The sequence below is a fragment of the Aspergillus glaucus genome (genome assembly GCF_001890805.1).
Source record: "Aspergillus glaucus CBS 516.65 unplaced genomic scaffold ASPGLscaffold_17, whole genome shotgun sequence".
Lineage (NCBI taxonomy): Eukaryota > Fungi > Ascomycota > Eurotiomycetes > Eurotiales > Aspergillaceae > Aspergillus > Aspergillus glaucus.
In genome coordinates, this window is record NW_019170469.1 from 48696 (window position 1) to 68725 (window position 20030).

General features: G+C 49.5%; 6 protein-coding genes across 6 annotated transcripts; 4 read left to right on the plus strand and 2 right to left on the minus strand.

The window, feature by feature from the left end:
- Positions 1–847: 847 nt before the first annotated feature.
- Positions 848–2718, plus strand: ASPGLDRAFT_49717 (putative integral membrane protein). The gene is made up of 6 exons (XM_022547164.1): positions 848–1309; positions 1360–1379; positions 1432–1468; positions 1517–1584; positions 1637–2109; positions 2173–2718. The coding sequence occupies exons 1-6, from the start codon at positions 1144–1146 to the stop codon at positions 2510–2512; spliced, it is 1104 nt and encodes a 367-aa protein (XP_022398460.1). The 5' UTR covers positions 848–1143; the 3' UTR covers positions 2513–2718.
- A 316-nt stretch (positions 2719–3034) lies between these two features.
- Positions 3035–3983, minus strand: ASPGLDRAFT_37589 (peroxiredoxin; the record flags this gene model as incomplete). Its single annotated transcript, XM_022544845.1, has 3 exons — positions 3035–3472; positions 3553–3734; positions 3797–3983. The coding sequence occupies 3 exons, from the start codon at positions 3981–3983 to the stop codon at positions 3035–3037; spliced, it is 807 nt and encodes a 268-aa protein (XP_022398461.1).
- A 2578-nt stretch (positions 3984–6561) lies between these two features.
- On the plus strand, positions 6562–8814 carry ASPGLDRAFT_37590 (putative hydrolase; the record flags this gene model as incomplete). Its single annotated transcript, XM_022544846.1, has 7 exons — positions 6562–6892; positions 6950–7166; positions 7220–7404; positions 7456–8075; positions 8128–8268; positions 8336–8466; positions 8517–8814. 7 exons carry the CDS (start codon positions 6562–6564, stop codon positions 8812–8814), a joined length of 1923 nt encoding a protein of 640 aa, XP_022398462.1.
- A 138-nt stretch (positions 8815–8952) lies between these two features.
- Positions 8953–15362, minus strand: ASPGLDRAFT_154049 (type I polyketide synthase). Its single transcript, XM_022542340.1, has 6 exons — positions 15019–15362; positions 14676–14958; positions 14006–14623; positions 13014–13940; positions 12755–12961; positions 8953–12704 (listed from the first exon to the last, which is right to left on the minus strand). The coding sequence occupies exons 1-6, from the start codon at positions 15300–15302 to the stop codon at positions 9024–9026; spliced, it is 6000 nt and encodes a 1999-aa protein (XP_022398463.1). The 5' UTR covers positions 15303–15362; the 3' UTR covers positions 8953–9023.
- A 1381-nt stretch (positions 15363–16743) lies between these two features.
- On the plus strand, positions 16744–17291 carry ASPGLDRAFT_49724 (uncharacterized protein). Its single transcript, XM_022547165.1, has 3 exons — positions 16744–16971; positions 17022–17131; positions 17180–17291. The coding sequence occupies exons 1-3, from the start codon at positions 16845–16847 to the stop codon at positions 17258–17260; spliced, it is 318 nt and encodes a 105-aa protein (XP_022398464.1). The 5' UTR covers positions 16744–16844; the 3' UTR covers positions 17261–17291.
- A 232-nt stretch (positions 17292–17523) lies between these two features.
- On the plus strand, positions 17524–19382 carry ASPGLDRAFT_154051 (cytochrome P450). The gene is made up of 5 exons (XM_022542341.1): positions 17524–17961; positions 18009–18249; positions 18300–18418; positions 18465–19235; positions 19284–19382. The coding sequence occupies exons 1-5, from the start codon at positions 17653–17655 to the stop codon at positions 19374–19376; spliced, it is 1533 nt and encodes a 510-aa protein (XP_022398465.1). The 5' UTR covers positions 17524–17652; the 3' UTR covers positions 19377–19382.
- The last annotated feature ends 648 nt before the right edge of the window (positions 19383–20030 follow it).

The following is a 20030-nucleotide window of genomic DNA, read 5'->3' on the forward strand; positions in this document are numbered from 1 at the left end:
TCTCCTTCGGCCACGCAGGACTGTAATGATCCATCTGAAGCATCTGCACGCCACTATACGCCACTGTACGCCATTTGACGGTCCAGGGGATGAATCACCGTGACAGAGAATTCGCCTCGAGAGTACGACTTTAGATAGCTCCGATCAAGGAGATCGAGGCCATCATCGTGTGTTGGAAAATCCCGCGATGGCTGATTTTTCCGTTGCGGCCAAGTCACATGAAACAGATTGAGTAATTTTTGAAAACCTTTCGACTGGGTGGTTCCCAAGACCTTTAATTGGGGCTCGTTAGACGGGCGGTATATGGGTCCCGGTCCGTGTGTGCTCCATAGTACCCCGGTCCCCGGCGTAGTCTCGGCCATTTACAGCCCATTCTCACTAAACCAAGGTTTGCCCGGTCGTTATGGCCCACTAAAATGGGAGCCCGTTGAACTTGGCGCAGTTCCTGAGCAAAGGTACGGTTTCTATGTTTACATCTCAGTTCTCCTTCGGGAACATGCAGTGCATACTCCGTGCTTTACAGCCTGCCCTGTGCCGAGTCCGCTTTTGCTGCTTTGAAGTCGTATAGCGCTTCAATGCGTAATAAAGAAGAAGAATACGGCAATACGGTGTGCAAGTATTCCCCTGTGGTGTTGGTGGTTGTTTGCAGCCTTTTATGCTCGAAGGATTCAACCCCCTGTCCCGCCTGATGAAAATTGACCCCGGGAGAAGGGAGTCAGTCCGCGGAATCTTTTCTCTAACAGTCCGCGTATCATAATTACCACTGCCCCTTCTGGACCCATTCTTCACATAATTTATAGACTACCAAGATTATAGTGAAAACAATTATCATCGGGGATAATGGCCTGACCGTTCTCTGACATACGGCGAAGACAATAGGATTGTCCAAAGGGGGAGGGGGGGGTTGATCTCTAATGCATCAAGTAGTTTGAGTTAAGATGTTTGCCTGATAGTTCGGTTAGCCGCAGCGATGGTTGATACATTCCATCGATCGAGGATCCCAAGTCGCTGGTGTCTGAACTCCGTACTAATAAAATTCCTTCCTCCCGAGTCCGTGGTAACCCCAATGCTTGTCTGTGGTTCTGTTGAGAGTATCGAGTGTCTGCCGTGTTTCAAAGCTTTCCGTGTCACTCTTTTCTCAGGATGAGCTTCACAGATCTGCTGCGTCGAGGCGATGGCTCGGTGGATAGATCGGTGCAACAGTGGAACACGGCGACACAGTCACTCTGTATCGCTGCGATGACGATTTTCTTCGGTCTACGAGTATACACTCGGTTGTTCATTCTCAATGGGTTTGGAAGAGAGGACTGTGAGTGATTGATTTCACCATGCTGTTGGTACAATCGCTAACCCTGTCAGGGACATGTCTAGGAGCATGGGTAGGGCTCTATCGATCAATATTCTACTGGGTTGTGATGCTAAGAAGAGTAGATACTGGGCGTTGGCTACTCTATCATCTCGCTCATCAGTAGGTCTCCTATCCGAACCATTCGCGAGTCCGAACTGACGATAGTAGTGGGTAGCTATGGAGGTGGTATGCACAAGTCCGACGTGCCAGAGGAGAATCTCATTCCATTCCAGAAGGTACGCTGCCAACCCTGCATCCTTTTCGCAGACACTCACCGCGCATGACAAGACCGTCTACGTGACAATGGTCATGTACGGCCCAGCCGCCTTTCTCACCAAGCTCTCCCTCCTCTGGATCATGACCCGCGTCTTCAATCCATACCGCAAAGCCGTCATCTTTATCTACGCCTTCCTGGGTATCATGTTGGCCTACTACATCCCCGCCGTTATTGTCAAGATCCGCATCTGCAAACCCATCTCCACATTCTGGAACCCTGACAACGGTGGCACCTGTCTGGACCAAACGGCTATCATCCTGGCCGATGCTGTCGTCAGTGTGGTCAGCGATCTGATCGTGCTTATTCTCCCCCTTCCGCTGACGCTCAGTCTGCAAATGCCCACAAATCGAAAGATGCGAGTGATGGGCATGCTGGGTGCTGGAGGACTAGCGGTTGCTTGCAGTATCATCCGCCTTGCTTTGATCGAAATCATCGGGCAATCCCCAGATGCGACTATGTCCTTCCTGCGGATCAGTATGTTTGGGTGAGTAGCTTTTCCTCCTTCTGCATCGAGCTATAGCAAATATTCATCGCCCTCTCTCTCTAGTAACGCCGAAATCGCAATCGGAGTCATCTGCGCTTGCCTTCCTGCCCTCTCCGCCCTCGTCACGAAAATCCACCGTGAATACTCCAGCAACAAGACCACATACCCCTCGAACTACGAAATGAGCAAGGGCTACGGCCAGAGTCGCACCGATCGTAGCAAGCACGGCTTGACTACGCTGGCAGACGACGAGGACGTCCTGATGTACAATGCGCAGGGGAACCCGAAGATCGAGACTTCGGTCATGGGCGATGCCGACAGACAGGGCTCACCTCAGAGTGATCAGATGGGAATCATGAAGACGGTCGATATGTCTACATCAGTGACAACAGATCGGCGATAGGAAAATAAGGAGAAGAAGAAAAAAGGTTCCCCTGTTCCGGGATTGACGTTCCTTACCCATTACCATCTTTCGGCAATTTCATACCTGGTTTATATTCAGTCACTTGTATATATATCGTACCTGTACAAAATTTAGTTCTCTTTGTTTCTATAGTTCGGGGGTTTAAAAGAATACGAACCGAGAAGAATCGTTCATCTCTTGTGCGATCAATGTTCCCCGACGAACTCAAAAGTAGGGTGCAAGATGCTAAACGAAGTCGTGGCTGTTGGTATTGTAATACTCTGCATTGGTCTACTGACGACAATTTGTATTGGTGATTTCTGGCAATGGTTTTAGGCTGTCGTGGTGTATCACACTCCAGAATATATACTTAGCCGGTTATATATATCCACCCGTATATCCTACACTCACGCTGTCAACGACTATACATTTACATACGGGATACAGTTTCTAATATCCACTAACTATATATTGGAGAATTATTAATTTTTGAGAGCTTCTATCTTACAGTAGCTTCTGCATTTAAGGCTTGGTGAAGCGCAGGTACGGCTTGAGCTCGCGCACGTTGCCAAATTTCTTCTCCGCATCGGTGGTGGAAATAGACGGAGGGACAATGACATCGTCACCAGACTGCCAGTCAATCGGGGTCACAACGCCCTTCTTGTCACCCGTCTGCAGCGAGTCGATCACACGCAGGACCTCAGCCGAGTTACGGCCGGTCGAGGCCGGGTACATCATGGTCAGACGGATCTTCTTGCTCGGGTCGATGATGAAGACCGACCGGATGGTGAAGGGAATGCCCTTCTCGGCGATGTTGTCCAGATCCCGCTGGTCAATCATGTCGTAGAGGAAGGCCACCTTGCGTTCAGCATCGGCGATGATGGGGAACTGGAGGTTGGTGCTGGAGACCTCGTTGATGTCCTTGACCCATTCACCGTGGGAGCTGAGGTCGTTGGCACTCTAGACACAGCATTTCCAGTCAGTCACAGAACTGTACAACCGTGCATAGTCTGCCCGTCTCCAAGAATGTATCCACATACCAGACCAATCATCTTGACGTTGCGCCTCTCGAATTCATCCTTCAACTTGGCGAAAGCACCCAGTTCGGTGGTGCAGACGGGGGTAAAGTCGGCAGGGTGGGAGAAGAGGATGGCCCAGCTGTTACCGATGAACTGGTGGAAGTCAATGTCGCCGTGGGTGGTCTGGGCTGTGAAGTTGGGGGCTGCAAGCTCGTCAGTATTCCAGATTCGTCAATTACAATCATTTCGTTCTCCTGGCACATACCGGTAGCTCCCAGACGCAACCGGGGCTGCTCCTGGGGGATGTTGGAGACGAAACGGCGGGTGAGGGGCTGCGGTGCGCGGGGCAGCTGCGTCCAGATACCGGGGCGGACAGTGGTCCGGGGGACAGAGGCGACCCGGGGAAGGGTTCTAAGGGCGCGGAAAGCGGTCTGGGGGAGAATTGCAGCCATTGTGAATGTCGTTTGAGCAGTTTGAGCAGGTTGTCGCGGAGAAAGGAAGAGGAATTGACCAAGTCCAATTCGGATGGCGTGGGTAGAGCTAACCGGATCCGGCCTGGTAGATGCACGTGACAGTGACGTCAGATATATTACTGCGAGAAATGTGGACGAAGCCACCTCCATTCATGAATAATCAGCCACAGCATACGATTACTCGAGTCGGTCAGCCTCAGCTGAGCTGTAGGCTGTGAAACACAGCACAGCACCTTCCAGCTATCGCTTATCTAAGAACCAGAAACGCACATGGTCCAAGGGTCATTGACCATACCTACAGACAACGATGACAGATCTTGCCGAGGGACGAAGAATGGATGCCGTGGATCAATCTCGCAAAGAAAGCCCTGACTAATGAGAGATCATGGCCGATGTATATCACGGACTATACAAACTCTGGCCAGGGTTCATGGGTCAGAACCCATCCGCCCGCTACTTCTTCAGCAAGCTTCAAGCTGACGAGTTACCAATATGCAGGGACGAGGTTAGTCTCGTAGTCTGCGGACAGACCGTGTCCTTCCACTGGCCCGATATCGGTCCGTCGGTGATTGACGGCCCCACGGACCCTTCTCGACGGGCAGCTCTTGACACTATACAAGCACGCGAAGTGCCCCAATAGCGGGCCTGCCACAACCTCCCCAACCGGTAGTCGTCTTGATGGACCAGACGCGGATTACTAGCTCCGTTAATTATAAACATGGCCTTGCAGAGCCATTGGTCCAGAATATCTTTTACGAAAAGATGTTCTACTTGGCGGTCAAATTGAGATTACCCCACACAGCATGGTCTTTGGGGGGCAGCGCAGCGGGAAGAAATGGACCGAGTGGATATTCAGCGGGTTGCGAAACTGGTCCGGTGGTTCCTGCCGCGAGACCGGGACCGACACTGGTCTGCGGAAATCGCCTGTCCCGGCGGCTCTTCGGTACTTTACGAAGGACCGATGCACCTAAACCGAGCCAAATGTTTATATTTGGCATGGATTGGAGACTGCCTCCAACTTTTGGGGTGTCTGAAAGTGCGTAAGTAAACTCCGTAGTTGCACCCCTGTAGACTATTATATCTTTTGGCAATTTCGGACACGTTAGGATAGTGGTTATGACATGATAACTCGCGTCTATTAGCACCAGCTCTCGGCATTCCGAAGGATGATATAGGCTTGTATGCATTGCCACAGACCAATGCAGACTATTCCTTTGTAGTTGTACAGCCGGCCGGGCATCTCACGTAAGATCCTTGAAATAGACGCAGGCTGCGGCTGAGTCGAGTCTTAATAAAGAGTATTACCAAGGCCCCCCTTCCCAGCCTAAAGTCAGCCTTGTCCTCGTTTAGCTGCATCTGATCGCGGCCGAACCCGATAGAGATCACACAAGACGTCTACATACTATGAAGTAGACACCCCGATGGTTCTCTCGCTGCTCTATCACAAGCTCCTTCACCTCGTAGATCACAATTACACGGTATTCCGGTCAACTGATTCTGTCCGGCCATTTTCGATGCTCGTTCTCCGGACTCTAGACTCTGCATTTGATATCGACCAGTGCCGAGGAGTGTCCGAAAAGGGAATCCCGCACAATGCCAAGCCCTACCAGAAATTCAGATGCAGCCAATGAGAGACCGATTTTAGCACTCCTGTCCAATCACAGTGCCCTGGCTAATTCACCGGTCACCATTCCAGATGCGGCAGGTGGTATCCCGTGACTTTCCCCGTGACTTTGGAGATTCTTTCTGGCCGAACCCGAAGAAACACTCTCCAAACACCAATAAGATCACTGCCCGCAATGGCTCGACTCGATTCCCCTAGGAAAGTGTCCTCGTGCCCCAGGCCATGTAGTTCCCTTTGGACCGAAGAGGGGAATTCTGTGCGGACATCACCGTATTTCGACGATCCCCCGGACGAGCGATCTGGATATTGTTGACGGATCTAAATCTCAATAACGGACAGTTGAGCGGCGGTGAGGGCTTTCCATGGAGTGAGAAGCGTTTTCTCCGTTCCTGGCCTGGTTCAGTATATGCTTATCCGTGGTTCGCCAGTCTTACTTCCCTGCATGGACCACGGTCAGAATCTTACTCGCTGCACATGCAGTAAGAGTACTAAAATGGCCTATTTTGTTGGCTGTGCCAAGCGGGTTTTATGCGCCTTTTTTTTTTTTTTTTTTGGTTCTTTTTCGCTTATGGCCCCTGTGGGTTCACTCCTTCGCCCCCCGGATCTCTCATTGACCGGGGCTTTGTCCTTGCATCGTCCTCCTATCGTTCCCGAGGTCACTTAGGTGGATCTCACACTCTTGGACGAGAAAACAATCACACTGCCTAGCAAAGTGGTGCGGGGGATGGTGGGTTTATTAGTCGAGTAATCCGTAAGGCCGGCCAATCACCCTTACATGGTAGCTGGCTCGACAAGAGCTGGTTCGGAGCGGTGCCCAAGATAGATGGATGCATTCCCATATAAACCGACTGTCCCTCGATGACGGGCTGTCTCCTCTTTCAATTTTGACTTGCATGTCGACTACTCTGAAACCACCCCGGTCCACGCGGTAACATGCATCTCTCATACAGTTTGTTTGCCCCTTTGTTGGGGGCTCTTGCTGCAGCTCGCAGTATTCCAAATACATATCACCAGAACATAGCCCGCAGTACGCCATATGCTGTGAAGCAATCTCCGCTGGATACTCCATGGACAGAGGAGGTTGGCAACAGCCCCTGGCCCGAGTATCCCCGTCCGCAGTTGCAGCGGACGCAGTGGAAGAACCTCAATGGGCTCTGGCAGTATCAGAACGCATCTAATCAGGACGCAGTGCAGCAGCCACCAACGAACCAGACTCTTGCCAATGAAGTGCTCGTGCCGTCGTGCTTGGAGAGTGCCCTGTCCGGTATGTGTTTCTGGGAATTATATGCTCTTACGCAACATGTGTTAACTATATGAAAAGGTATCCAAGGAAAGGACATGTTCTATTCATGGTATTCGACCAAGTTCGATGTTCCCTCGTCATGGAACGGTCAGCGCGTACTTCTGCATTTCGGCGCGGTGGACTATGAAGCCACCGTTTTTATCAACGGGAAAAACGCTGGTTTCAATCGAGGCGGCTATTTCCACTTTGAAGTTGATGTCACGGATTACTTGTCTTCCAACGAGGGAAATGAATTGTAACTATCCATCTTTGTTTCAACAGATCGACCTGCAGCTAATGATACCCTAGGTTGGTATTTGTCTACGATCCCACCGATGACGGCGAAAACGTCATTCCGATTGGCAAGCAGACCTTGAATCCAAGCCACATCTTCTACACGCCCTGCAGCGGCATTTGGCAGAGTGTCTGGCTGGAACCAGCGTCGTCAAACTGGATCACACAGCTAGATCTCGATGCTAATATGGATGGTCAAGGTGTGTACAACCTAACCGGAGTCTATGACCATGCTAACGCGATATGACTAGTCAACGTGACCGTCCACAGCGCCGAAGGAAACGCCACCTCTGTCGAGGTCACGGTATACGATAACGACGATGAAGTGGCCTCTCACACGGGACAATCGGATGAACCATTCGTGTTCAAAGTGTCCGAACCCAAGCTGTGGTCCCCAGACTCTCCTAATCTGTACAACGTCACCGTTCGGTTAGGAAATGATCAAGTCCAGAGTTACACCGGCTTCCGAACTATCTCCAAAGGAAAAATTGACGGCATTGTCCGACCCCTGCTTAACGGAAAATTTGTCTTCATGTTCGGTCCGCTCGACCAGGGCTACTGGCCGGACGGGCTCTACACGCCGCCTTCTCTCGATGCAATGGTCTATGATCTCAAGTTTCTGAAAGACCTCGGCTTCAACATGGTTCGGAAACATATCAAGGTCGAGCCAGCTTTGTTCTATCAGGCATGTGACGAACTAGGTCTCCTGGTCATCCAGGACATGCCCTCTATGAGGCCATTGCAAGAAAGGACCGAATCGGATTGCAAGAAGACCAGGCTATTGGCAGATGACCGGCAGCAAACCGAATTTGGGCGTCAATTGGAAGTCATGATCAACCAGTTCAGGAGTTACCCGAGTATTGCCACCTGGGTGAGTACACGTCGGACACGGACATCCTTATTCTGGTTCTAACGAGTCTCAGGTTATCTACAACGAAGGCTGGGGCCAGATCACCGACTACTATCCTGAATTCGAGTTGACAGAACGCGTCAAGACTTTGGATCCTACGCGACTCATTGATTCGACCTCTGGCTGGATTGATCACGGTGCCGGTGACTTTAGCGTAAGTTGGTTGGCTTTAAAAAAAAAAAAAAAATTCCGTTCACGGCCTGGAAGCTTAACAGTCGCAGGACAACCATCACTACGCCAACCCACAATGCGGAACACCGTTTTACTCTACGGACTCCAGCCCATACGACCCGAGTCGGATCGGCTTCCAGGGTGAATTTGGAGGACTTGGTAACAACGTCACCATTGAAAAGTAAGCTTCGCTTCTTACCAAGTATTTCGTTCTTTTCTAACCATTTCCAGCCTCTGGCATGAACAAGGCGCAATCGACTCGATCAACCAAACCTACGAAATCGACACCACGGTCGAAGCATGGAACTACCGCAGCCACGCCCTGCTCAGCGAACTGGAGGACCAGGTTCGTCGGTATGCGTGCAGCGGAGGTGTCTGGACGCAGACGACCGACGTTGAGGGCGAAGTTAACGGTTTAATGACCTATGACCGACGCATTAAGCGAGTTGACGAGGAGCAGTGGAAGGCCGATATTCAGGCTCTGTATGATGCGGCGGCTGCTCGTGGTGGTGCGTCTCAGAAGAAGTAATGTGGCGTTGATGTACGATGTTATATATATTACTTTATACCCCTTTATGAAGCATTGTTATGATATGGATATAGTAACATGATTAACGAGGATCCTAAAGAAGTTCAAAAATATAAAGCCTGGGCTACGCCGTAGATGGTACGTCTCGACCTAGGAACAGGTCAACGGCTTCTGCCACCAAATGTCCAGTATTCTCAACCTGATATATGTTAGACAAAGACAAAATTGAATGGAATCCGAGCACTCACCCAAGGCGAACGGAGTATAGAGAGATGGTCCCCTTCAACAACATGGCACTCTACCTCGCCGACCATTCTATCCCATCCATTTGGACCAAATGACGTAGTTCGCCACTCCATCCATCGCTGCAATTGACGCACTTCTTCCTTTGCTGTCACAGTAGTTTCACTAGGGTCTTCCACGGGTTTGTCATTCCATTGCTCGACGCCATCCGCTGCCCATATAGCAAATACATGGTCCGGTCGACTGTCAGGACCCATTGGATCAGGAACATAGTGTTTGAGAGACTCAACGCATTTGCACATATGATTCTTGACGCGTTCCAACTCCAAGTGTTTCCCTTCGTTAACTCGCTCGGCTGCTACCATTATACCAGTATCTTCGAGCAGTTCGACGACGGGATCCAAGATATGACCCAGAAAGTTCGGGTTCGGAGCATCAATCAGAAGAAGACCTTGAACTTTCTCACCGGCATGGAGTAACTGCCGTGCGACTTCATACGCGTGTATTCCACCCAAAGACCATCCGCCCAATATATATGGACCGTGTCGTTGAATCCTGCGAATAGCATCCATGTACATAGTCGCCACTTTGTCGAATGAACAATTCCATTCAAGTGGTTTGTGACAGAATGGAGACTCGAGTCCGTAAACTGCGATTCCATGAGGCAGCGTTGGAAGCATGGCATAAGAAGACGGAGAACCAGCGCCGTCGGGCATCAGAAACAGTATGGGAGCACCGTGTATGGGGCGTCCGGATAGCAGAATCGGTTGACTATAGAACTGTTTTGCTGTTGCAGCAATCTCTAACGAAGGAGTCCGTGACTCCGACGATGGACGAACGCTCTCATGCTGTGTCGAGGGTGTCGAAGTAATAATCGGGCTCATCAACGATGAAGAACTACTCGAACCGTTGCTGTTGCTTATCCCAAGCATCCCTTGAATATGTCCTCGAAGAGCAGCCAAGGTTGGGTAATCATCGAAAGCGGACAAAGAGAGGTAAATGTTTATTTCTCCCTGGATTTTCGATACTATCGTCATTCGTAGAATGGAGTCGATTCCCAATTCTTCGAATCTCACATTTTCTGATATATTGCTGGGATCCATATTTATCTCCTCCCCGATGATAGACTTGACTTTTCTAAAAATGGACTCCGTGGACAGTGGGATCTCGATGATTGAGCTCTGGGTGTCTGGGACCGTAATATTCTCTGTCGTAGACTCTGGGGCAAATGAAGGAGCGGCTACTTGAGTCGATTGCAATATCGCATGCAATGAACTGCTCTTCATCTCCTGAAAGCGTAGTCCCGCACATATGGCCACAACCATATCGTCGTCTAGAAGGTAAACGTCTCCAATGTACAGTCCGTGTCCCGAATCCTGCATGCGAACGTAGCTGGTATACTGTTTTTCGGCTGACAATGCAGCAGCGACATAAAGATCGTCCCACCCAGTGGATATATAAACCAGGTTATCGGGAATGCTCGGATGCGCATTGAGAGAAAATCCTCCGAGATGAATAGTTGCATCAACCCAGTAGGGACTGATTGTGAATTTATCTGTCTGCGCGTTCGCTGAAAACTGGACAGTCGCAGCCGCTTCGTACTCTTTGCTGTCGAGGAAGACTTCTCGGAGACTTCGGTATCGCTCTCCGTATGTCACCACCCTTGAAAAGAGCTTGTACACCATGTCCTTCAAGATGCGGTGTGTAGATCCTGTCCTCGAGTGACCCGACAAGGCTGTTATCCGTGACTTGATCAAATGTATTGTACGACGCCATTCGTCTTTCCATTTTGCATGCTGCCCAAGCCCCACGATACACCGGCCATGCTCTTGAGGTCCCTGGTCTGTCTGTGAGCGAAACGTAATTTCAAAGCATGATTTATCCTCCAGGTATTCACAGTGCACTTTGATATCGTATCGGTCACAGCTTTGCGGCACGACCAGCGGTCGATTTATCCTGAGATGCATGACACTCATATCTTCCGAAACTGACGAACATTTGATATTCTGTTGCACATAGGAAGCCGCACTCAAAGCCATATCCGTATAGACAGAACTTGGACACAAACCAAGTCCATTTACACGATGGCCATAGATCGTTTCGAGCAAGGCTGTGTCCGTCAAGTCTGTGACAAACGTAACTCCACGGTAGCCATTGCCGTCTGACTCCTCTTCGATGCGATGTAAGCAAGTTGAAACGAACCTCGGTATAGTCGATGCCGCGTTTCGTGGTGTTGTTGATTTGTCTTCCTCGTACGGAATCCAGTAGTTTTGCAAATCGAATGCGTATGTGGGCAAGTCAAGTAATTGAAGACTACTCGATTGCTCCCTGCAATATTCGGACCACCGTATGTCTACCCCCGCATCGTATAAGCAAGACAAGACATGCGTAATAGTATCCCAGCAACTCTGCCGACGGCGCAGAGTGGGAAGCATTTTTTCCGGGTCTATTGACTGAATTGACCGCAAATTACCCAAACAGACCGGACTAGGACCGATTTCAAGCCACATTGCACTCCATTCATCAATTACATCGTTTCGGCACTCTTCAACGGCCTGCAAGAACCTCACTGGCTCCCGTGATTGTCGAATGAGGTACTCCGGCCCAAATACGCCCTGCCAGTCGACTTTCCCTGGAGTGAGGGTTGATATGACAGGGACTCTAGGCGCATGGAATTGGATGGTGGCCATCAGGCGACGGAAGTCGGAAAGAATGGGATCGACTTGAGACGAATGGAAGGCAAATGGGACTTCGAGCATGGTCGACCGAATATGACCCAAGCTGTCCTTTAACGCGATGAGATCCTGCATGGGACCGCTCACAACTGTAGCTGACGGGCTGTTAATGCAGGCGATGTCACATGTGGTATACCCTGCAGTGTTCAGATAATTCTCGACGGAACGAACATCGCTTACGATCGATAACATGCCGTGCTCATAGGGTGTGCAGTAGGTCTCCATCAAACGCGCTCGATTTCCCACCAGAAAAATGGTGTCGTAGACCGACAACACTCCCGCGGTGCATAATGCAGCATATTCGCCTAGACTGTGTCCCAGGACCATGTCCGGGATGATTCCGCAAGATTTCCATAAATCGACGAGCGCGATCTCTAAAGCTACCAATGCTACCTGCGCTTGCACTGGTGATAGACATGGCATCGCCTGGCCTCCAGTACTGATGATTTCCAAGAATGAGGGTAACTGCAGACTGACGGCTATGGAATCCAGCTCGAGGATCCCTTTTCTAAACGTTTCGCAAGACTCGAAAAGATCTTTTGCCATTCCTGGATACTGCGACCCCTGGCCCGTAAAAAGTAAAACAATTGGCGGACGCTCTGATGGCCTGTGTATTTCCGAAAATTTGTTTCCGAGGTCATCCTCAACCGCATTGATAAGATGAACGGTATTGGTAACGCTGTAGGCCTTTCGAAAGTTGTGATGCATCCGTCTCGCAGTGGTAGTGTAAGATATGTCTTCAATTCCGACTTCAGAATGGGAACGGAGATAATCCATGAGATTCCGCTTATTGCAATCTAATGACTTGCGCGATTTTGCGGATACGGTGACGACGTGATGGGACCGCGTAGTCTCAACCAGGACTTTTCTGTTAGGGGGAGGATCCTCAATTAAAAGGCTCGTGTTTCCACCCTAGATGGTTAATGTCGGACCAAAACGCTTCACCAGATTGCTCAACTCACCGTTGCGTTGAAGTTGTTGATAAGAATCCTCCTCTTTCCACACTCAGTGCTCTGGGTAAATGGGAGCGGACTCTGGGGAATGTGCATGTTATTTTCTGACAACGGTGGAAAGTGACGGTTCAGTTCCGCCTCGATACCAGGATGTGGAGGGATGAGATTGTGCACCAACATCAAGGTGCACTTGATCAAAGAAGTGATACCGGCAGCCTGAATTCGATAATCAGCGCCTGGCCCGGTTAGTTTGGGTGGAGTAGCATACCCCCTCGCCATGGCCAACGTTCGATTTCACTGCACCAATGTATAGTGGACTATCACGATGCTGTCCAAAGACATTTGTTACTGACTCCATTTCTGTCTTATCTCCAGCCTGGGTCCCTGTGCCATGCATCTCGATGTATTGCACATCTTCAGGCTTCAATAGGGCTTTCTGCAGGACCTTCTGGTAAAGCCTTTGTTGCGTCAGGGAATGGGGATGCGTGATGGATGCCGCATTGGCCGAGTGATTCGTCACGATGCTCTTAATAACTGCTTCTATATTGTCACCGTCCACGATAGCACGATCCAACCGCTTCAGAACCACCACTCCCACACCTTCTCCGCGGCAGTATCCGTCGGCATCGTCAGAAAATGTCTTACAACCCCCAGTCGGAGAAAGGAAACCCCCACGGCTGAGACCAGAGAACATCTGCGGGCCTGACAGAATGTTTCCTCCACCGGCTAGCGCCATGTCACAATCCCCAGTAGCAAGAGCATTATATGCGAATTCAAGGGCAGCGGTACTGGACGAACACGCTGTATCGATGCTGTAAGAAGGGCCGTCCCATTTAAAGTGGTAATTCAGGCGACCTGGACCAAAGGCGCGCATGACCCCAGGGATATAGTAGAGATCGATGTTCTGCCCTGCGTTCGTTTCCCGGTAGTCGTCCGTAGCTTGGCCAAAGAATGTGCCTATACGCCGTCCCTGATGATCTGAATAACCCGCCCTTTCGAGAGCTTCGTACGCAGTCATCAGAAGAAGGCGCTGTGTTGGATCGACTGTCTTCGCTTCGCGGGGTGACATATTGAACAGGTTGACATCGAATTCCCCAGGACGTGACAAGAAACACCCATATGGCGAAGTTGTAGCATTTCTAGTTTTTCCAGTCGGATCATAATGTTTGTCGACATCGAAACAATCAGCAGGAATCTGGGAGTCTGCGTCAGTTTTGGATCACAAAATAACAAACTGACATCCCAGGGAGAATTTCCAACCTTCGTGTGCGTATCGCGGCCTTGGCTGATGGTCTCCCAGAATTGATCCAGATCCTCGCCTCCAGGGAAACGGCCTGCCATACCGATTATGGCAACATCAGTTGGCTTATTACGGATGGAGTATTCTGTCTCCTCTATACATTGATGGACTTCACTGACGTCTACTTCACCTTCAGTCAACCCCCGACAAAGTGCCTTGCTCAGGTTTGTCGGTCCAACAGCTGAGACAATAACGGTACCTCCTCGAACAAGCTTTATGACTGATTGAAGGGACTTGTTCCACGATATTGGAAATTGGAATATATCTTCGAGGACATAGCCGAGGATCTGGTGTAATGACCGCGCATCATACAGGTCTCCAGAGCTGGTCGACATCAAAGTCACTTCCTCTCTAATAGGTAAGTCTGGGACCTCGGCGCACCGGAGCATAATATCTATGTCAGACTTTGGCAGATGTGATGCATGGTATGCCGCAGTAATTGGTAGCAGCATAGGAATGTCATGGAAATGGCTGCGCAGATGCTTTGCTACCAATTCCAATGTTGACGGCGGGCCACTAATGCTGACGAAGGAGTCAACTTCTGCGCTGATATATGCTCGTTTGTGCGAAGAATAAGCCTTTTGAAGTCAGCTGAAGAGTCGGACAGCACTAAGTGGGACGAGTCCTTACATCAGTGGACTGAAGTCCCTTCAATTCGTCTCGAACAGTTTCTGCCGTGATATCGGACACCACCATTGTCCAACTGTCGCTGGATGGTTCGATCGCCCATGACCGTTTATGGGCTTCGAATGACAGATACAAGGAAAGTGAAACGATTGCCGGGGCTAGTTTCAGTAACTGCTTAGCGGATGTCGCCGTTGCAGCCGCTGCTGCAGGAAGCAACCCAGTGCAAAATCCAAGAAGATGAACAGAGGTAAACGTCGCGAGTACGCTGGGGTCATTTTCAACTAAACTACATTGATCGGACGTTCAGCAAGATCGGCCTTCTATTGTTGATTGCTCAGAGGCTTACAGTATGAGGGATCCGAGCTGAGCAGTACAATGAAGGACGCCCGACACAACCGCGTCTTTGTGGTGAGTATATCGTTCTACCAGGTTTGAGAAGGATTCGAATTGTCGAAGTAGTCCGCGCTCTGCTATTGTCGCCGGCGTCCACTGGGATCGAAGTCTTTTCTCAGTCGCATCGAGAAAATGGCATAGCGCCGGAGAGTCTTGTGCCTGTCGTTGCAATTCCTTGATTGTTGAAGACGGACTTGTAGATTGGTCGCCAAATATTAGCAGGCGATGAGGCGCCATTTCGGGCTCTATGAGGCAGACCCTTCAAACGGGACGAAAAAAGGAGGTGACAACACAGACTCTTTAAAACGAAACAAGCCATGCTTCTATACGTACACGGTTTTAGCATACCAGCAAATGGGCGAAGTTAAGGGGTTGAAGACAGGCTGTCGCACTTACGTAGGCCAGGTAAATTAACGTCAGCGACGTTGCTCAGAAACAGGGATCTTTCCATAGCTGGATGTGCTTCAACGTCGGCTATCTGGGATGGCATGGTCATTTGTTCCAAGCTTACCAAGTTTATCTCACCTCCGCTACCCATTGGGGATGCCAATGAGTGTTCTTTGAACCACAGCTATTTCCGTCGAAGAGACTGGTCAATGATAATGATCAAAACTTCCCGATTGGAGCTATTACCCCTTATATCGTGCATAGAAGAAGGGTCATTTCAGGTTTGGAAGCAAGCGATTGGCCAAATCTGAAGACCAGACTGGATCGACGTGCCACAGAGATAGTATGCAATCCGGAGCAATTCGATTGCTGTGCAACATATGACGATTGCCATTCGTAAGTGAGTTTCTTTCACTTGGATTAGGATGCTTACTCGGATCATTAGTTGCAATATCAAATAAACAAGTTGCCGATAACGTGTCCCGAGGTACAGGGTGTTCTCAGTAATCCTAACCTACCCTCATGTTGGGGAGCTCGTCATGAAGGCTTGTAGCACAAGTTATCCGTCCAAAGCACGTGGTTATTACAGATGTTGGATGCAACTGTCTTCGTTTGAGTCACTCACGGCATTGCTCATAGTTAGGACGCGCATCGCTATCCAAAAACCTCGTACCATTCGTCAGAATAAGCCCTCACCTGATCTATAACCGAATGGCCTCACATGAAAAGGGTAACTGACACTGCTGGGATGGAAGACGAACGAACGCGTCTCCTAATATCAGTCGGACGCAGTCATTCGTTTACCATCCCAGGAACGTCAGATACGGTGACGATCACCTGCCATATGAGTAAACCGCTTCTTCCATTCTTCTAGAATCAGCTGAAGTTGGGCAGCTGAGTGAAGCGAAAGACTGGGGCTGACGATTGTTGTAGCCTTCGGGAGAGAGAATAGAGGTGGTTATGGCCGGCATTTCCTGTTTGGGAAATAGTACTTCGGCGTCACTATTTCAGCAACTCTCTGTTTTTATGAGAACTTCTCCACAAAACAACAATTGTTACAGAGACTGCGACGGCAGGATATGCTCCCGGAAACATTTGAAAACCTCGTCAAGTGTCGACCCTTAATTATTCTCACACTATACCCTGTCTCGCATTCACGTCACCGTGACGGCTGGCAGGAACTCGGAATATCCATGGATACTGTTTCTATTCGACCAAGGACTGCGAAATGTCCATTGTCTTCGACAACCACGTGGCAACTAACGCAATCATGATATGATATCTGGTGGCTGGACGGCAAATATATATGTACGCTCCGTGGACGACTTTAGAATACTGATAATCGTACTGATACTTTATTGTCAACCAAATACCTCGCATCAAAGCTTCAAAATGGAAAACATGGACACCATTCAATTCCGCCAGCGGATCAATGAAAGACGGCTGGATGGACAGCCGCTCAGGGACGACGAAATCAACTTCATCACCAACCAAAGCACAGACCTGGCCGGCTCACCGGGTATGTCCTTACAATCACCCGATCTCTTTCGACGATGCTGACAATGATAGACACAAAATACCCCGAGCAGGTGGAATGGGCAGCCAAAGCCGAGCAGGTTTTGAGCAAACCCGCGAATGAAATCACAACCGACGACGCCAAAAATGTCACGGCGAAGGAGGTACATCATGATCTTCCCCATGGGACGAAATTATGCTAACTCTTACAGGCCCACGCTTTCGGCACTATCCCAGCCCTGGGGTCCGTGGCCTCGCATATACAGTCGGCGGCCGATAAAAATAAAAAGTAGTGGATGCATAGCGGTGCAAGTGATATAGCGTTGAGTGAATGCTATTTCCGCTTCCAATGCGGTTCAGTCTAGCTATTCTAAATGCCGGATAACCGTATATTCATGTTGGCATAGCCGAGCGTAATGTTCATGGTCGTTCGGGTATATTGAACTTTGCTTGCGGTTTCCCCGCAAATAGATGGCGGAGGAAATTCCGCTGCACAGAAAGACGTTGTAAGTGATAGTTTGTAAACGCCCATGTGGTAGTATTCGTATTAAGTCTTGTAGTTGTGTATAAATCCGTGAATGAGAACCATTTTCGACCTCATTCAAAATCCATGAACGTCCATTAGACCGTCTGCATCAACGCATACGGATACAGAAATCGATGAAAGTCGACTACTCTTCGAGATATGGCTTTTCTCTCCAGCATCATCGGCTTTGCCAGTGAGCATATTTTGGGTCTGATCATTGCCGGCATCCTTGTCTACCTCACACGCAACTATTTCACCCCGGGTGTTGTCTCAATTCCAGGCCCTTTCGCTGCTAAGCTTTCAAACATCTGGAGATTCGTTGATGTAGCTCGAGGTCGTCCGGATATTACATTATATAAATTGCACCAGAAATATGGCGAATACGTCCGACTCGGACCAAATGTGGTCAGCGTACGGAATCCGGATGTCTTGAAGACAATATACGGGATTAATAAGGGCTTCCGCAAGGTTGGAACATCCATCCAAAGTACCATCGCCTCAAGCTAACCTTGTAGACGAACTTTTATCGTGTCCAACAGCAACTTGCCAATGGAAAACCGACACAGACGCTTTTCACTACGTTGGACGAAGACTTCCATGCGGCGATCAAACGTCCGGTGACATCAGCTTATTCAATGAGCACGTTGACGGAATTTGAGCCTTTTGTCGATACCACAATACGGAGCTTGTTCAAACGGTTAGATGAGTTTGTCGAGAACAGAAAAGGTTGCGATATTGCTATTTGGATGCAGTACTGTAGGACCGATATGTAACCTCAATGTTCGAAATTCGGCTGACGGAAACAGATGCCTTCGATGTGATTGGAGAGTTGACGTACAGTAAGCCTCTAGGCTTTCTGGAGCAAGGACGTGATGTAGATGGAATCATTGCATCGTTGGAGAAGATACTCGATTACGCAGGAAAAGTAAGGACTGCAATGCTCTTCTTTGAAACCACCTGACAATTGGTAGATTGGCCAAATGCCATGGCTCGATTATTTCCTCATCAAGAATCCCTTAAGACAGTTTGTGCCTGGCGGATCAACGGGGGCTGTTGCGCGCTTTGCTCGGGATCGCATGCGTGAGCGGCTACAATCACCACAGAAAAAGAATGGGTCTCGCAAGGATTTCCTTTCTCGCTTTCTCGAAGCGAAAGTCCGTTCGCCTAATGTTGTCGATGATGCCCAGGTATTCTCGTACACAGTTAGCAACATGAACGCCGGATCCGACACCACTGCGATATCTCTCCGAGCCATCCTGTACTACACCATGAAGGATGAACGGGTCATGAATAAGCTCTGCCAGGAACTGCGTGATGCCGTAGGCGCGGGAAAGATCTCAATGCCAATTTCCTGGAAGCAGAGCCAGGAGCTACCCTACCTTGACGCGGTGATTAAGGAAGCCCTCCGTCTCCACCCTGCGGTAGGACTACTGCTGGAGCGAGTCGTGCCAGAATGTGGTCTGCAGTTGCCGAATGGGCCATTGCTCCCACCGGGAACTATCGTAGGAGCCAATCCGTGGATCATTCATCGCCATTCAGTGTTCGGAGACAAGGCAGAGGACTTTATACCGGAGCGTTGGCTGCGAGGGGAGGATGAATCCGAAATAGCATTCGAAGCACGACGACAGAAGATGGTTCGAGCAACCTTAACTTTTGGGGCGGGTCCGAGAACTTGTATCGGGAAGAATATTAGTTTGTTGGAAATATACAAGCTGATTCCATCATTGCTTCTCACATATGACGTGCGTTCTTGTCCCTGATTCGCCATATACTACTAACAACCAGTGCAGATTCAACTAGTGGACCCTAAAGCTGAGTGGGAGATAACCAACGCTTGGTTTGTTCGTCAGAAGAACATTGTTGTGAAACTGACCAGAGTCTGACGTGAGACATGTGATCTGACATTAATGACATGGATAGATAACAAATGTGCATTTTCTGAGTCTCGGGCATAATCTCGGTGCCTCCGACCCTTGATCTTCCATGGGTCAATCCTCAATTGAACTAGAATTAGGACCTAATGCTCGTAATCGCCGAAATAGTTAGGTGGCTTATGAGGAATATCGAGTAGGCATGATCAAAAGTATATACAGCACCCCCGAAACTTTATGTAAGATAATAACAAAACCATTACTCTCTTTACCAGCCTCTATTCTTGATCGCAGCGATGAACTTAACCGTTTGTATATTTTGAAGCGATAGGGCCATGTGCCTCATGTCGCCAAACGCCAAATGCGCCAACTTGCATGAGCTTCAACGCGATATCATGGTATCAGGCTCACACACCGCCAACGCACGAGTTGTGTGCTGTCGTACGAGATTTGAACAGGCGAGCAGGCATTGGAAGACGGAAAGCGAATTTCGGCATAACCGACCAAATCTGGGAAGAGGCTGGCCGGGCCATGGGTCCCAAGATCGAACATTTGCTTTGTACGCTAAGTTGAAATATCAGCACCGAATACGCCTAAAGGCAAAATTTGAAAAAAAAAAAAAAAAAAAAAAAAAAACAAGTCGTTCCGTGCTGACCCGGACGGGGA

Coding starts and splice junctions, on each gene's coding strand:
- ASPGLDRAFT_49724 (XM_022547165.1), top strand. CDS start 16,845: ATGGAAAACATGGACACCATTCAATTCCGCCAGCGGATCAATGAAAGA. Junction 16,972..17,021: donor AGACCTGGCCGGCTCACCGG/GTATGTCCTTAC, acceptor TGACAATGATAG/ACACAAAATACCCCGAGCAG. Junction 17,132..17,179: donor AAAATGTCACGGCGAAGGAG/GTACATCATGAT, acceptor TAACTCTTACAG/GCCCACGCTTTCGGCACTAT.
- ASPGLDRAFT_154051 (XM_022542341.1), top strand. CDS start 17,653: ATGGCTTTTCTCTCCAGCATCATCGGCTTTGCCAGTGAGCATATTTTG. Junction 18,250..18,299: donor TGCTATTTGGATGCAGTACT/GTAGGACCGATA, acceptor TGACGGAAACAG/ATGCCTTCGATGTGATTGGA. Junction 18,419..18,464: donor TACTCGATTACGCAGGAAAA/GTAAGGACTGCA, acceptor GACAATTGGTAG/ATTGGCCAAATGCCATGGCT.
- ASPGLDRAFT_154049 (XM_022542340.1), bottom strand. CDS start 15,302: ATGGCGCCTCATCGCCTGCTAATATTTGGCGACCAATCTACAAGTCCG. Junction 13,941..14,005: donor GCCGCGATACGCACACGAAG/GTTGGAAATTCT, acceptor GCAGACTCCCAG/ATTCCTGCTGATTGTTTCGA. Junction 12,705..12,754: donor TCAACAACTTCAACGCAACG/GTGAGTTGAGCA, acceptor TTAACCATCTAG/GGTGGAAACACGAGCCTTTT.
- ASPGLDRAFT_49717 (XM_022547164.1), top strand. CDS start 1,144: ATGAGCTTCACAGATCTGCTGCGTCGAGGCGATGGCTCGGTGGATAGA. Junction 1,310..1,359: donor TGGGTTTGGAAGAGAGGACT/GTGAGTGATTGA, acceptor TAACCCTGTCAG/GGACATGTCTAGGAGCATGG. Junction 1,469..1,516: donor CTCTATCATCTCGCTCATCA/GTAGGTCTCCTA, acceptor TGACGATAGTAG/TGGGTAGCTATGGAGGTGGT.